Source organism: Lepisosteus oculatus, chromosome 2 (assembly GCF_040954835.1).
Source record: "Lepisosteus oculatus isolate fLepOcu1 chromosome 2, fLepOcu1.hap2, whole genome shotgun sequence".
NCBI classification, from domain to species: Eukaryota; Metazoa; Chordata; class Actinopteri; order Semionotiformes; family Lepisosteidae; genus Lepisosteus; species Lepisosteus oculatus.
In genome coordinates, this window is record NC_090697.1 from 20,869,006 (window position 1) to 20,881,485 (window position 12,480).

General features: G+C 40.6%; 1 protein-coding gene across 1 annotated transcript in view; it reads left to right on the plus strand.

Moving 5' to 3' along the window:
• Positions 1 to 1,032: 1,032 nt before the first annotated feature.
• The window catches only part of ctsbb (cathepsin Bb), a 73,832-nt gene continuing 62,384 nt past the window's right edge, over positions 1,033 to 12,480 (plus strand). The window contains exons 1-8 of the mRNA XM_069185836.1: positions 1,033 to 1,170; positions 8,386 to 8,509; positions 9,438 to 9,523; positions 10,047 to 10,161; positions 10,473 to 10,588; positions 11,275 to 11,360; positions 11,591 to 11,737; positions 12,108 to 12,224. Coding sequence (XP_069041937.1) covers positions 8,387 to 8,509; positions 9,438 to 9,523; positions 10,047 to 10,161; positions 10,473 to 10,588; positions 11,275 to 11,360; positions 11,591 to 11,737; positions 12,108 to 12,224 — 790 coding nt within the window. The 5' untranslated portion in view covers positions 1,033 to 1,170; position 8,386. The remainder of the gene's footprint in view (positions 1,171 to 8,385; positions 8,510 to 9,437; positions 9,524 to 10,046; positions 10,162 to 10,472; positions 10,589 to 11,274; positions 11,361 to 11,590; positions 11,738 to 12,107; positions 12,225 to 12,480) is intronic.

Genomic DNA, 12,480 nt, shown 5'->3' on the forward strand with positions numbered 1-12,480 from the left:
ACAACTTTTTGTTTGAAAAAAAATGGTCTATAAAGAAGGGTTTCTCCAGTCTTGGACATGGAGGGCCGGTGTTTCTGTAGGTTCGTTAGTTTTCATTAGAACAGTCGGACCTGGAGCTGTTGACCTGTCCCAGATAAACGAGTATAAACGGTGAAAACTATGAAACATCTAATAAAATCTGTTTCATATGTGCTGCTGTCTGCTCATAAGAACTTCTTCATCGCATTTTTCTTGTATCTGGCTCAGTAGCTAACCTTCTGATCTCTTAGAATGCTGATATATACTGGGTGCAGTTGTATTTTGTGTTGTAATCCCCCGGGAGCTGAGACCCACCTGTTGGAAGTCTAAAAGGAGAGCCAGTGTAAGCGAAGAGCATACGCGTACAGTACCTATTCAGTTCGGGATTTCCACTTATTCTTTTCCCACAAAGGTTTTCGATTCGATATGGTTATTGTGATCGTACTTTGCTTATAGTCATAGACGTGTCTGTTTCGCTGCCGCGCTCAGTTTTCGTTCTGAATGAGATGAATAGTGGGGATAACGTTGACATAATCTGTTTTCGTGCAAGTAACACAAAAAACGCAGAGGATCTTAGGGTACTGTTGTGAAAGGAAAAAATCTTACTACAGCAGGTAGTAATCGATTAGTTATCTTCGAGTGCCACCCGAAGAAGGCTCCGCCGAAGAAACGTTGTTTCCTTTCTTCTCTTTTCAGCACGGAATAAACCTATTACTCGTTCCTTTGCAGCCTACGCATGCTGACGCAGCGACCTACTTTATCTATGACTTCAAAGTTTCCTACCGCCAAATTTAAACAAATGTCAGCCACCCCAAACTAAGAATTAAAAAAAATATATATATATACACCAACAGAAGTAACTAGACACGTCGTCCAACCTATCAAATCAGAAAAAAATGCGAACTATGTTAAACCCATTTGTCTGGTTCTAGCAAATGCATAATTCCCACCTATACTTAAAGCACTCGCTCGACTCGACTCAGTCAAATCACGTGAGAGTCATCAGCGCCCTGGTGCACATGACCGGTCATATGACGACAGCCTGGCCGGAGGCTTATTTAGGGCAGGAGCACAGGGGAGGATTGAAACCTGCGGAGAACCCTGAGAGTTGGGAGACCATTAGAAGAGTTGGTTGTGGACTCGATATAACAGGTATTAAGATATCGTGATGCCCATGGCGGCCTGTTTCTGTTTGTCTAGAGAAGCTGAGAGTTTTAAAACAGGAAGCTGGTTTTAGAAATGCAGTGATTGCTTGGTCATGCTAGAGTTCAAGCGTGTTTGCGCCGATTGTATGCCTGGGGTAAAGCATTGTTCAGTGATCCTCCAGGCTGCTCAACGTGTTAACCGATTGATTTTCTCGAGTTGGTCTGTGGGTGAAGTAGCTACCGGTGGCTGTAGTAATTTATTTAATTCAGCTAATTTGGATCGCGGTTACCGAGTCATTTGAAGCGTCGGTCTAGTACTGAATGCTTTCATTACCCAATTCTCGCCGTTTTCCTATGTGAACAGGTTTGTTTAAAACGCATTGTTTGTTTTGGTTAAAATTATACCCATGTTCGGCTGTGCACTGTACAGGTTTGTTTTACTGGTATCGTGTGAAAAAGTGTTTTATGCCGTTGAGTGTGATCGGCATCACGTGACGAGAAGTGAAATTAAAGTACGAAATGGTTGGCTAGGGTTTCTTTGATAAGAGATGTACAGGGTCTGCATCGCTTCCTGTAGTACACTAGTTTTAGTACGTACGGGGATCGTGATCTGAGTATCTAGGTTGTACTTCAAGATTAATATGGGGATGGTGAGTGAAAAGCACGTTTCCTTCGAATGTAAACAGCCGTGCCCTTCCATGTACAGTGCGGAGTTCTAGGGTTGGGCACTGCGTCTCGGATGCCCTGTTCTCGCTGGTAGTACGATAAAGTTGCCTTGGTAGTCTGGTAGCACTTGGAGGGTGTGACGCTGCTGCTCTTAATCTATTTGGTGTGTGTAACTTTGATAGTGGAAATGGGGAAACAACTACAGTGACTGCTTTGAGAAAGAAAGCAGTCGTTTTTCTTTGCCCTCTTGGCCCCGATTATAGATTTCCATTGCTGTTATGTTTATCATCCAGGGTGGAATGCGTACTAGTGGGGAGAAATCTTTCCTCCCTACATGATGCTTTATATTACTAAAACAGTTTGAGAGTCCAATTTAGGGGTGAAAAAGCACATTTTGGTAGTCATCTTGTTAATATAAAATATTTCTTCTGTGGACTGTGGCAATTGCCATCAGGTTTTCATTCCTGTAGTGTGATTTCAGTTCCCCCCCCCAAGTGGAGCTCTCCCTCTGGATTCTTTACTTGTAATTTGTTATAATTTCTAATAGTGGCCTTTTATAGTAGCCTACTTGTCTGCAAAAGGAAGTCACAATGAAGAAAGATTTTATTTCAATATTGTCATTCAAAGCCCGTGTTGGGGAATCTTGCATGGTTATCCATCTTCCACCTGGGTGCTGTTGCTGGGTTAAGAGCCTTGATCTTTAAAATTCCTGTTTGATGCTAGAAAATGAATGTGGCTTTATTTTATCTGAATTAGACTATTGTATTGACTTACTGCGATATCCTCTAAGGTACTAAGCTTTGGTGTGTACTGGCTATATAAAAAAATCCTCTGCATCGGCACAGAACACCTTTACTTTGGGAGTTTCATTGACTCCCTGCAAAATTTCGGGTTAAGGTTCTTGTTTTCGGATGTCGCAAGTAAAATCCAATACTTTATTCTACGATCTTGCAGTTAAGGATTTCTTGCCCCACAATGGGTGATAGACCTTCCTTGTGTGCAGCACCAGGTCTGTGGAACTTGCCACTAGAAACTGACTGCCATCTGTGAAGCTCTCTTAAAGACTTGTTCATTTTAGCATGGAATATAATTTGGTTCTTTAGATTTAACCAAGTTGGTTTGTTCTGGTTTTCTGTTTCATTTCTGCTGTCTAGTTCTCATAATGTATTTTGCAATCCAATGCAGATCTCTGTGATAAGAATATAATCGTGGTTTTGAGTTTTCCAAATCGATTCTGAAATGTGTGGCCTGCAACTGAGCATGTTAACGTTTTTATGTGGAAATGGCCACGAATGTACAGTACACGGTTTTAACCTTCTTGGGTACAAATGATTATCCCACTACAAGTACCCTGTAAGAGGCTGTTTTTAAATTTGGGTATTACTGAAAACAAGAGAAAAGCAATCTTTTTATATTGGCAAATGCCTGCTTGGGCTACATTAGGCCATTCAATGTAGTAAAAAAAACATTACTGCAGACTTGTCTGGGTGCATCTTTAATTTAGTCCATCAAAACCTCTACTGGTTTCATGAGTTTGTTATAGTGAGACTTTCTTTACAGTGGGTATAATTATTTGGACAAGATGTCTAATGAAGATGCTATCGGATTCTAGATTAATAAGGGTTTGGGATGGATTGGGGGGGTTTCTCTCTCTCAAATGGCAAAGACTGAGGAAACCTCAATTAAATCCTTTTTGGGTAGGTCTTCAACCAGCAATTAAATAAGCTAGATGTGCTGAATGTTGGCATCCTATGGGCAATACTGATGGGGAAGGCGATTAAGAACTCCTGCATACTTGATTTGTGTATGTTTGGCTGAATTACAATAGTTGACTGAAAATGCTGGATATAGTAGTCTGTTCACTGACTGGTACATAATAGCTGTTAACTGTATTGGGGTGGGGGGGGTAGTAAACATCTTGTATGACTGGTGTAAAACAAACTGCTAAAGTGAAAACTGATTGCCAGAATTGGAAGAGCTCAGAAGTACGTGTACAATAAGAAAAGCCTAGTGCTGGGCCATGATAGAGAGGGCTTTCAAGTTACCATTTTAAGCTGTAATTGTTTAACTAAATTTGACACTGGGGAAAATAACTGGGACAGTTTGGCTGCTTCTGAAATTAGTTGTAGCTTTTTACTCCCATAGTAGTGATGTGATCCTAGGACACATGCTCGTTAAGAAGCAGATGGGTGGTTGGAGGGAGCAATTAAGTAATTTCCTTTCTTCTTTAAGATTTTCTTGTATGCTTGGTCAGTTGAATGGATTCACAGAAGTATGCATTACAGCTAAGCCAATTAATGCAAATGCTTGAGCTAGAATTTAAAGCTTAAATGACAAGATATTAAGATTGAAAATTGTTTTTAAATAGTGTAATTCTAAAGTGCTACAGGATTATCCTAGAAATGACCTGCACCTTTAAAAAAAAAAAAAGTGAGTGGCGCTGAGCCTAGTACTAGTAATGTAACCTCAAAGATGATAAACTTGATGTATGACCTGAGTGTAGTTTTACTTGTCCTGTCAGTCAGTGACCTTTGTTGATGCTTACTGTTACATTGCGAGTGTGAGCCCAGTAAATTTTGCTTTCATTTTATACGGCATGTTTCAACAAATGTCCTTGCAGGTATAATTTTGTCTGCTGTGAAATGTTTTGGAGAACTTAATGGGTACAAAATATTTAAAAAGGTTTTGTATGTTAATGGTCACCTGAAAACTTAAAATGGTAGCTTACTTTGCAGGTCAGTTTCCCCACTTGTGTTTTTGTGATCATAATTCAATAAAAATAATCAAATGGATTAAAAGAAGTAAGCAAATATTACATTATCAGTTGTCATACAATTTACATTTGAATTGATTACTTATTACCTTTTATTACTTGAATTCATATTTGTGCTCTGAAGCACCATTTTATAACATGTATGCCAATAACAGACAGGAGTGTCTTGCATTTAAGTGCTGGAGACCAACATTGGTGACACCAGCCCTTCATGTATAAGCCTTTTCTCAATGGAGACTTTAACATCACTTTACAGTGACTGAAAGTGCTGTCCATGTAACTTAACAAAATATTAAGTTAAAAATCATACGTTTAAACAAATGAGTAGCTGATATTTGTCATGGTAACTTCCTTTTCTGGATAGTCATGCCTTTGTGTGTATGTGTGACTTTCTAAATTGCTCAAAGTTTCCATTTTTTGGTTCTTTCATTATTGGTTTAGTTGCACTGAAGCAAGTACCGGTATATGTGGCTGGGGGAAAAAAAAAACAATGAAGCAAGTGAATGACTTTACAGATGAGAAGTATTCTACATTAGCTGTTGTGCAGTTTCACCTTTGTGCTGCTTAGTGCAATGCAAGAAATGTATTGCCTCTGAATCCATTTGGTTCAGCCACTTTGTACAAATATTCCAACCAGTCCACACAAGCCTGTTTGAAGTATACAATATTAATGCAATAGTCTTAAAGCAGCCTTTTTTCAAATTCATTTTTTCCCCTGTTTTGTAAATTTCTCAGTTCCAGTTGTTACAGTACATGTATTTGTGTAGGCTTGAATACTCTTGTCCTTGCACAAAGATGGGCATGCGGGGCTTCTCCAGAAAGAAACTTGCATTTTCACAAACCCTCTCCATTCAAACTTGTTGTATATGAGGAACTAAATTCTTTTCTGGGTTCCTATTTCAAACCTCAGTCTTGTGCTTCTCTGTTCTCCGTTTGTCCTTCCTGGTTTAGGTTCTATTGTTTCATCTTGTGATTAACTCGAGGGACTGTCTGAGCTAGTGTTAAAATAACAAAAACAAGCTATCTGATAAGTGTGGTACTCGTTCGAAATCCTCTTCCTCTTTTTGCTGTGCCCCACTGGCAGCGGACCAAAGAATTGGTTGAAGGTGGTAGTGGTTGTTCAAAGAGCATCTGGCAGTAAAAGGTCCTGCTGTATTTCTTTTTTAGTAGCATGCGGTTCTCGGAAGAGGAGTTTCTCCACAAGACCTTGTTCTTGCTGCATTCCCAGCAGCCCTCCTACTGCAGTGGGCAGTATATTGGTTATCTCATTTGCTAAGTGCCTTCCTGTCTCCAGCGGATCAGACTTGTTATCCATTCACGTGTAAGTGGTTGCTGAGTTTTTTTTTTCCTCCCTAGGCCTATTATATATACACTGTAATGCGATTTAAGAGCCCTGAACAACCTATTCTGATGTGATCTGCTGGGGTCGTCTTTGCTTTTGAATTGTCTAGGCTTCATCCAGAGTCTTTCAGTAACATAAAAATAAATCTGGTTGGAGACGAAAGAGGAATTGGCAAATGAGTGCTTAGTCCTCACCTCTCTACCTTGGAGGACAGAACGAGTTCAGCTGGAATGAAAAGCAGCAGGTGTGTGGGGCCTCCAGGATTGGTAATGGAAAGGTGCTAAAGAGACTTAAGTATGTCCCAAACTCAGCAGTTTGTTAACTCAAGTTACAATGCATCAGCATATAACTACAGTCCTGTGCAAATTGCATTGACTTCCCGTGAAAGTTAGTGGGACTTCAGGGTTCTTCTGCTGGTCTGTTAGGGCACTAAAGCGCTGTCTAGCTGCAGTCTGTGTATACTCTTTCATGTTCAACCCTTCATCTGTAACTTGCCGTTTCTGTCCCTCTTACTTCTAGTGAAGTCCACGTTTCCACCCAGTGAGATGTACAGCTCCACAACTGGAATTCTCTCCAGTATCTCCCCAATGCACTTTTGAAAAACTACATTTAGCTCAAATGTAAATCTTATGGTCTGCTTAATCATTTGCTTCCCAGAAACAGTTATGCAACTTGAATTATTTTCTTAAATTGTCTTTATGCTTTTGTAAAGTAATGAGTTGAGAGAATTAAACGACATCTTCATTACCGGAGTAACAGTTCACTTGCTGGCCATCTTTAATCAAGCAGTTAGCAGATGTCACTGTAGAATATTTATACTATTGGGGAGGGGTTCCTGCTTTCTCAAACCCTGCTTCTCCTTGCTCTCTTAATTTTCTAGAACTTGAGGAGAAAAGTCATCCGGAACATCACACTCTATGGGGGGGGAAAAGCACTCCTGAATAAGTGTTTGTTCAGACTGAGTACTTCAAAGCCCTCACAGGGGGAACAAACAGTGCTGAAAACCTCCTGTCAGGTTTTCAGCAGAACAGAAGGTCCCGCGTTTTAACTGAACAAGTGGTTCACATACCTTTTCTTTCAATAAAGTCTGCATGGATGAACTAAAACATGACTGATTTGTTAGGGCTCGACTAACGTGTTATGTAATAAGTGAACAGTTTGGCGTGTTGACGTTTCCAATGTATTTGTGCCTTCACAGCTCGCACTGTTTCAGGAGGAACAAAGATTTGCAAAGAGCATTTAAACTGGCAGCATCAGGTTTCCCTTAGTCCTAATCGATCACCCATGGCCCCGATCAAACATCCTGCTGGGTTGAGCCTTGGGGCTATTGCTTTTTTTATACAGTATATGCTTCCTCTGTCAGATTATGCGCAAACATGGTAATCCGTTTTGTTATGTAGGTGAATTTACCTTAAAACATCTTTACCCTATAACCTCCTGCCTCTGTCAACTATTTGTCTGTGTGACATTGTACTCTGGTTGCCAACAAATTCCTTGAAGCCAAGTAGTGACAAATTTTACTGGTGGGCAGCAAATAAGCACTTTACAGTAACTGTGGATGGCATCCCCAGTTTTTAATGCATTTTATGGGAGCAGGTGACATAATGTAACTTGCATTGAAAAGCAAAAATACCTTATGACAAGTTGAGGATAAATCTACACCCAATTTAAAATTTGTTCCACCTGTTTCTTTTTCAGTAGAACAATTGAACTTCTGCCGGAGTTCACAATAAAGCCGGTTAAGAAAATCGGCAGTGGAGCTAATGTTTTTTAAAAAAGCTGACTCAAGCACGGATACTGGGGTAGGAGTGGTAGAAGTATAAAAGGGAACTTTAGACTTTCCCATGATTAATTTGTCACAGGCAAAAACTGAAGTCATCCGTGACTTGCTGTTGCTAAGCAGAAGTCTGTACTATAGCTGTGATAGGGGAGAAAAATACCTCAGATGTGGCCTTGTATATGAAGTATGGGGTAGAAATGAGCACAATATAGGGATCTGTTGTATGTTATTTTGAGTTTCCAGTTTTAAGTTTTACAAAAGTGCTCATAAGAATTTGAGACTCGCAGTGGGGAGGATAACTCTTGGGATACGGCAATATGAAAGATCTTCGACTTACTGCGGTTTTTTTACTCCCAAGATTCGTTTGCAGAGATTTAAGGTCAAATAAACTGAATCCAAAAGTGTTCTATGTGTTGGTGTACTTACTACAGCATACAAGTTTTCTGTAAGCAGGGCATTTTCTTTTTACCTCCCTTTTGCTAAAAAGGGATGAAGCCCATATCTGGCTTCCAGCTTATTTGACCTCACCATCACATACAGTAGTTGGGTCCCTCTGACTCCCTTGCTGTATGCACCACTTCAAGCCTTTGGGGGGGGGGGGGAGGGGATGTTTGTCCATGATTGATTAATCCTTTGCTGTGACTTTTTTCACCTCCCCTAGAATGGTGCGCCTCGCCTTTCTCTGCCTGCTCTCGGTTCTGACCATTGCCTGGGCCCGACCACGGATCCCACCGATGTCACAGGACCTTGTCAACTATGTCAACAAGATCAACACCACCTGGAAGGTAAATGACCATCTATGCCTGAAGATTTCCCAAGAGTAACGTTTGTCGTTTTAAAAACTTGTCATGTGGAAACGTCCTGCAGTGTCAAGGATGTACTTTTGTTCCGACAAGGTGGCTGCATTTCTTTATTATAATTCTAGTGTGGGGGGAATGTGGTTGAGGCAACGGAAAAGTTAGATTGAGCATCCGTTATCCAATAGTGTAAAAAGTCTATAAACCTTTTTCTTGTGATGGTGACTGGTATTTCCTCTTTAACCTTTTGAAAGCTAAAAGATTCTCTTCAATCCACTTCTTAATTTTGTCCAACTTTTTTTTGCTATCAAAAGTGAATGATTATTATTTTTTCTGTCGCTCATAAATCTGAATGACAGAACTTTAGTTTAATTTATTTTCTTCATGATTTTAAAGACATTTACAGCTTACGTTAAGTGAGGATGCGATGTGGCTTTTGTGGTCTTAAAAACTATCCAGAATTAAACACTGGGCAGTACTCAAGGCACATTCCCGTTTTCCTAAGAAAATGTGTATATTAGAAATTGGGTTAGGAGAACTAGTTAACTAGGTTCCCCAGACGAACCATCCATGAACGTCTGTTTCATAAGGCTTAACGTTACAATTATTTTGCATTTTAGATGGTTGTCAGAATGCATAGTATGTTTTAGTATTTAAATACTACATGTAGGTACAGTAGACATAGGTGTTTAGGTACATTTTAGTCACTCTAATACTGTTTAAAGCATCATAGAATGTCAGTTTAGGTGTCTCTAATGCATTGTGTAATATGGTTTAGAAAAGGACTCAAGCCTCCCTCTCCCATACTTCTGTCCCTTTGTTTTGGAAATGGCCCTCCATGTGGGACATGGAAACGCTTTCCTTGGCCAACAACAGGCAGAACGATGAATTCTCTAAACCAGATTTCTCTCCCCAGGCTGGACACAATTTCCCAAATGCAGATTTCAGCTATGTAAAGAAACTGTGTGGAACACTACTCAAAGGCCCCAAGCTCCCAGTTATGTAAGTCTCAGAGTTGATTGGGAAGATGAAAATAAACCATTTTTTTTTAAACTAGTATTTAAAAGTAGAATTAACTCTAGGCTTTTAATCTAGAAAATTCTTAAAGTAGTTGGTAAAATTGTATGTTTTTTAATCTTAAAAATACACTGTAGGAAAAGTGTTGCCCATATCAGCAATTGAAATCCTGTTTTATTAACCTTGCCCTCTGTGCCTTGCATGATGTGAGGTTGTAGCAGGGGTATCCAGTCATGGAAGACTGGTTTCTCTGCAGGTTTTATACCAACCTTGCTCGTATATTGTTCTGGTTAAGCTACCTGATAGTTTTACAGCTTCATCTAGCTCATCAGGAGCTGGTACTTCAAAGATACTTTGAAACCCTTGATTAGATAGCTTCAGACTAGTTAACCTGGTTTCAGAGTATTTTTGGTGGTTACAATTCATAATTAGGGGAAGCAGTCCCCATCACAAACTTGTGCTCTAGTTCACCCTAAAAAGCCTTGTTGGTGCCTTTTCCTCACTGCAGGGTGGAGTATGCTGGTAAAATTAAACTGCCTAAGAACTTTGATTCCCGTGAGCAGTGGCCTAACTGTCCCACCATCAAGGAAATTCGAGATCAAGGTTCCTGTGGCTCTTGCTGGGTAATATCTTGCATGCCTATAAACTACATTATAAAATGTGAAGTGTAGATAATGGCTGTACTACATGAAAAGTGAATTGTAACATTTTGTGCTCTTTACAAATGAAAAATTTACATAATATAGCTTAAAAAATGGTTATTTCAGTGACAGTGGTTAAGTCTCAAGTGAGTTTTTAGAGCAGTTATAGTTTCACTGATCCTAATTTAATCAATTAAGCCATAGCTTGCCAGATTTCTACTATAAATACATTTGCTAGTAGGATGAGGGTATCGGTGCCTGGATGTACCCTAATTGCATGTCTTTTGCACTAGGCTTTTGGAGCAGCAGAGGCAATATCTGACCGCGTGTGCATCCACACTAATGGCAAGGTCAGTGTGGAGATCTCTGCTGAGGACCTTCTCACCTGCTGCGATTCATGTGGGATGGGGTAAGAGCCACACTCTTGTCTAGTGGCCGTTTACTTTGTTTTTCTTTGTGCCCTCCAATGCATACTTGACTTCAGCCTGATCTTTTGTCATGGATGTACTATTGAGAATCTGGATGTTTAAACTTCATTCCCAAGCTTTTTTTTTTACTTTAAATGTTTGTCAAAGCTGTTAATTGTTACACTGCTGTGTGTAGTTGAAGGAATGTGTGTGTATATATATGAATTTGGAGACTTGAGCTGTTGGAAATGCATGCTGTATTCAGTTACTTTTTAAAAAGTTGAGCTGGTCATGAAGATGCAGGATCATTGATAACTCCCTCTTTACTAATTTGAAGGTATTCTTATAGTGTAGGCATAGAGTGAGCAATTTTGCCGGATTACTCAAGTACATCGAGTGGATAACTGCGTTGGCATACGTGGGCTGCAAAGCAACGGGTAAAGGTTTATTCCTTTACACTCGAAAGTTCTACAGCTGAAACGGTGTCTCTTTACCCTTCAGCATGGAATAAATCTTTACCCGATCCTCTACGGAAGTCCATGTTCTGGTCTTGAAAACTGCCTTGACCTAAATTCAACCTTTTGTAAAACTAAGGATAGTTTTGTAGGTCTCAAAGCTGAATGCTTCAGTTGATATATAAATTTAGTTTGGAGTTCTATGATTAGTGAAATTGGTGTCTTCTGTATAGATGTGATGGAGGTTACCCTGCATCAGCCTGGCAGTACTGGACCGAGAGTGGGCTGGTGTCTGGAGGTCTTTACGACTCTCATGTGGGTAAGTCTCCCTTGGGAAGACATGCCTGCGGCAAAGGACAACGCTTCCCTCAAGTAATGCAGTTTTAATGCCATTATTTTTTTTTTTTAGTCATTTTGGGGAAATGACCAAACATTTCAGTACTACTAGTTAGACGGAAGTAGATTGAAACTGAAATGCACGTTCCTGGGGCTGTTGGTTTCACTGGGTGAAAGTCCCTGGGGCTTGATTGTCTCGTGGCTCTGGTGCAGGCTGCCGGCCGTACACCATACCTCCCTGTGAGCACCATGTGAACGGCACACGCCCCCCGTGCACTGGGGAGGGCGGAAACACCCCAGAATGCCGGATGCAGTGTGAAGCTGGCTACACCCCCTCCTACAAAGAGGACAAACACTATGGTAAGAGGCATCTGTGGACATTGGACTTTTTTATTTGTCCCCCGCCTCCTATGCAGGAGGAATGCAGTAGCCTCTTCATATATTTCTGCTGTTGACTTTTGGCAAGGATCGTTTTTTCTGTACAGTCCAAGCTCACTTTCCGATTTTCCTTCTCCTGCATAAGTCTGGTTTCAAGTTTTTTTTTAATCTAACGAATTAAGTTATGCAAACAAAAAGAGGTTGCTGGGTTATGTGCTTTAATACTACTTATTTTATCCCACTCTTCTAAATTAACTTTTTCAATGCTTTCCCACTCCTCTTCAAAGAGACTTTTGCTGCTTGACCTTTTTCGCTCCTGTATGTAATAGTGTGTGCGTCTTGCCTTCTGCAGGGAAGAAATCGTATGGTGTGCCCTCTGACGAGACGCAGATCATGACGGAGATTTACAAAAACGGACCTGTAGAGGGCGCTTTCACGGTGTATGAGGATTTCCTCATGTACAAATCAGGTAGGCTTCTCCTCTGTCCAGCTGCTTGTGGTTACCTTTAGCTTTTTGCAGACAGACACCCTTTGACTCCTTCCACCCTGGGATGGGATGCTGGTCTGTTGTGGGGACTATTGCCCAACAAATGGCCACTCCTACTGTAGTCCATCCCCAAGTATGTGCCTTGCTCATGGGTACAACAGTATTTACAGTGGGAACTTCAACCCAAGACCTGTCGGTTAAGGACCCAGAGGCTAATGCGTTACTTTGTGCCATCCTT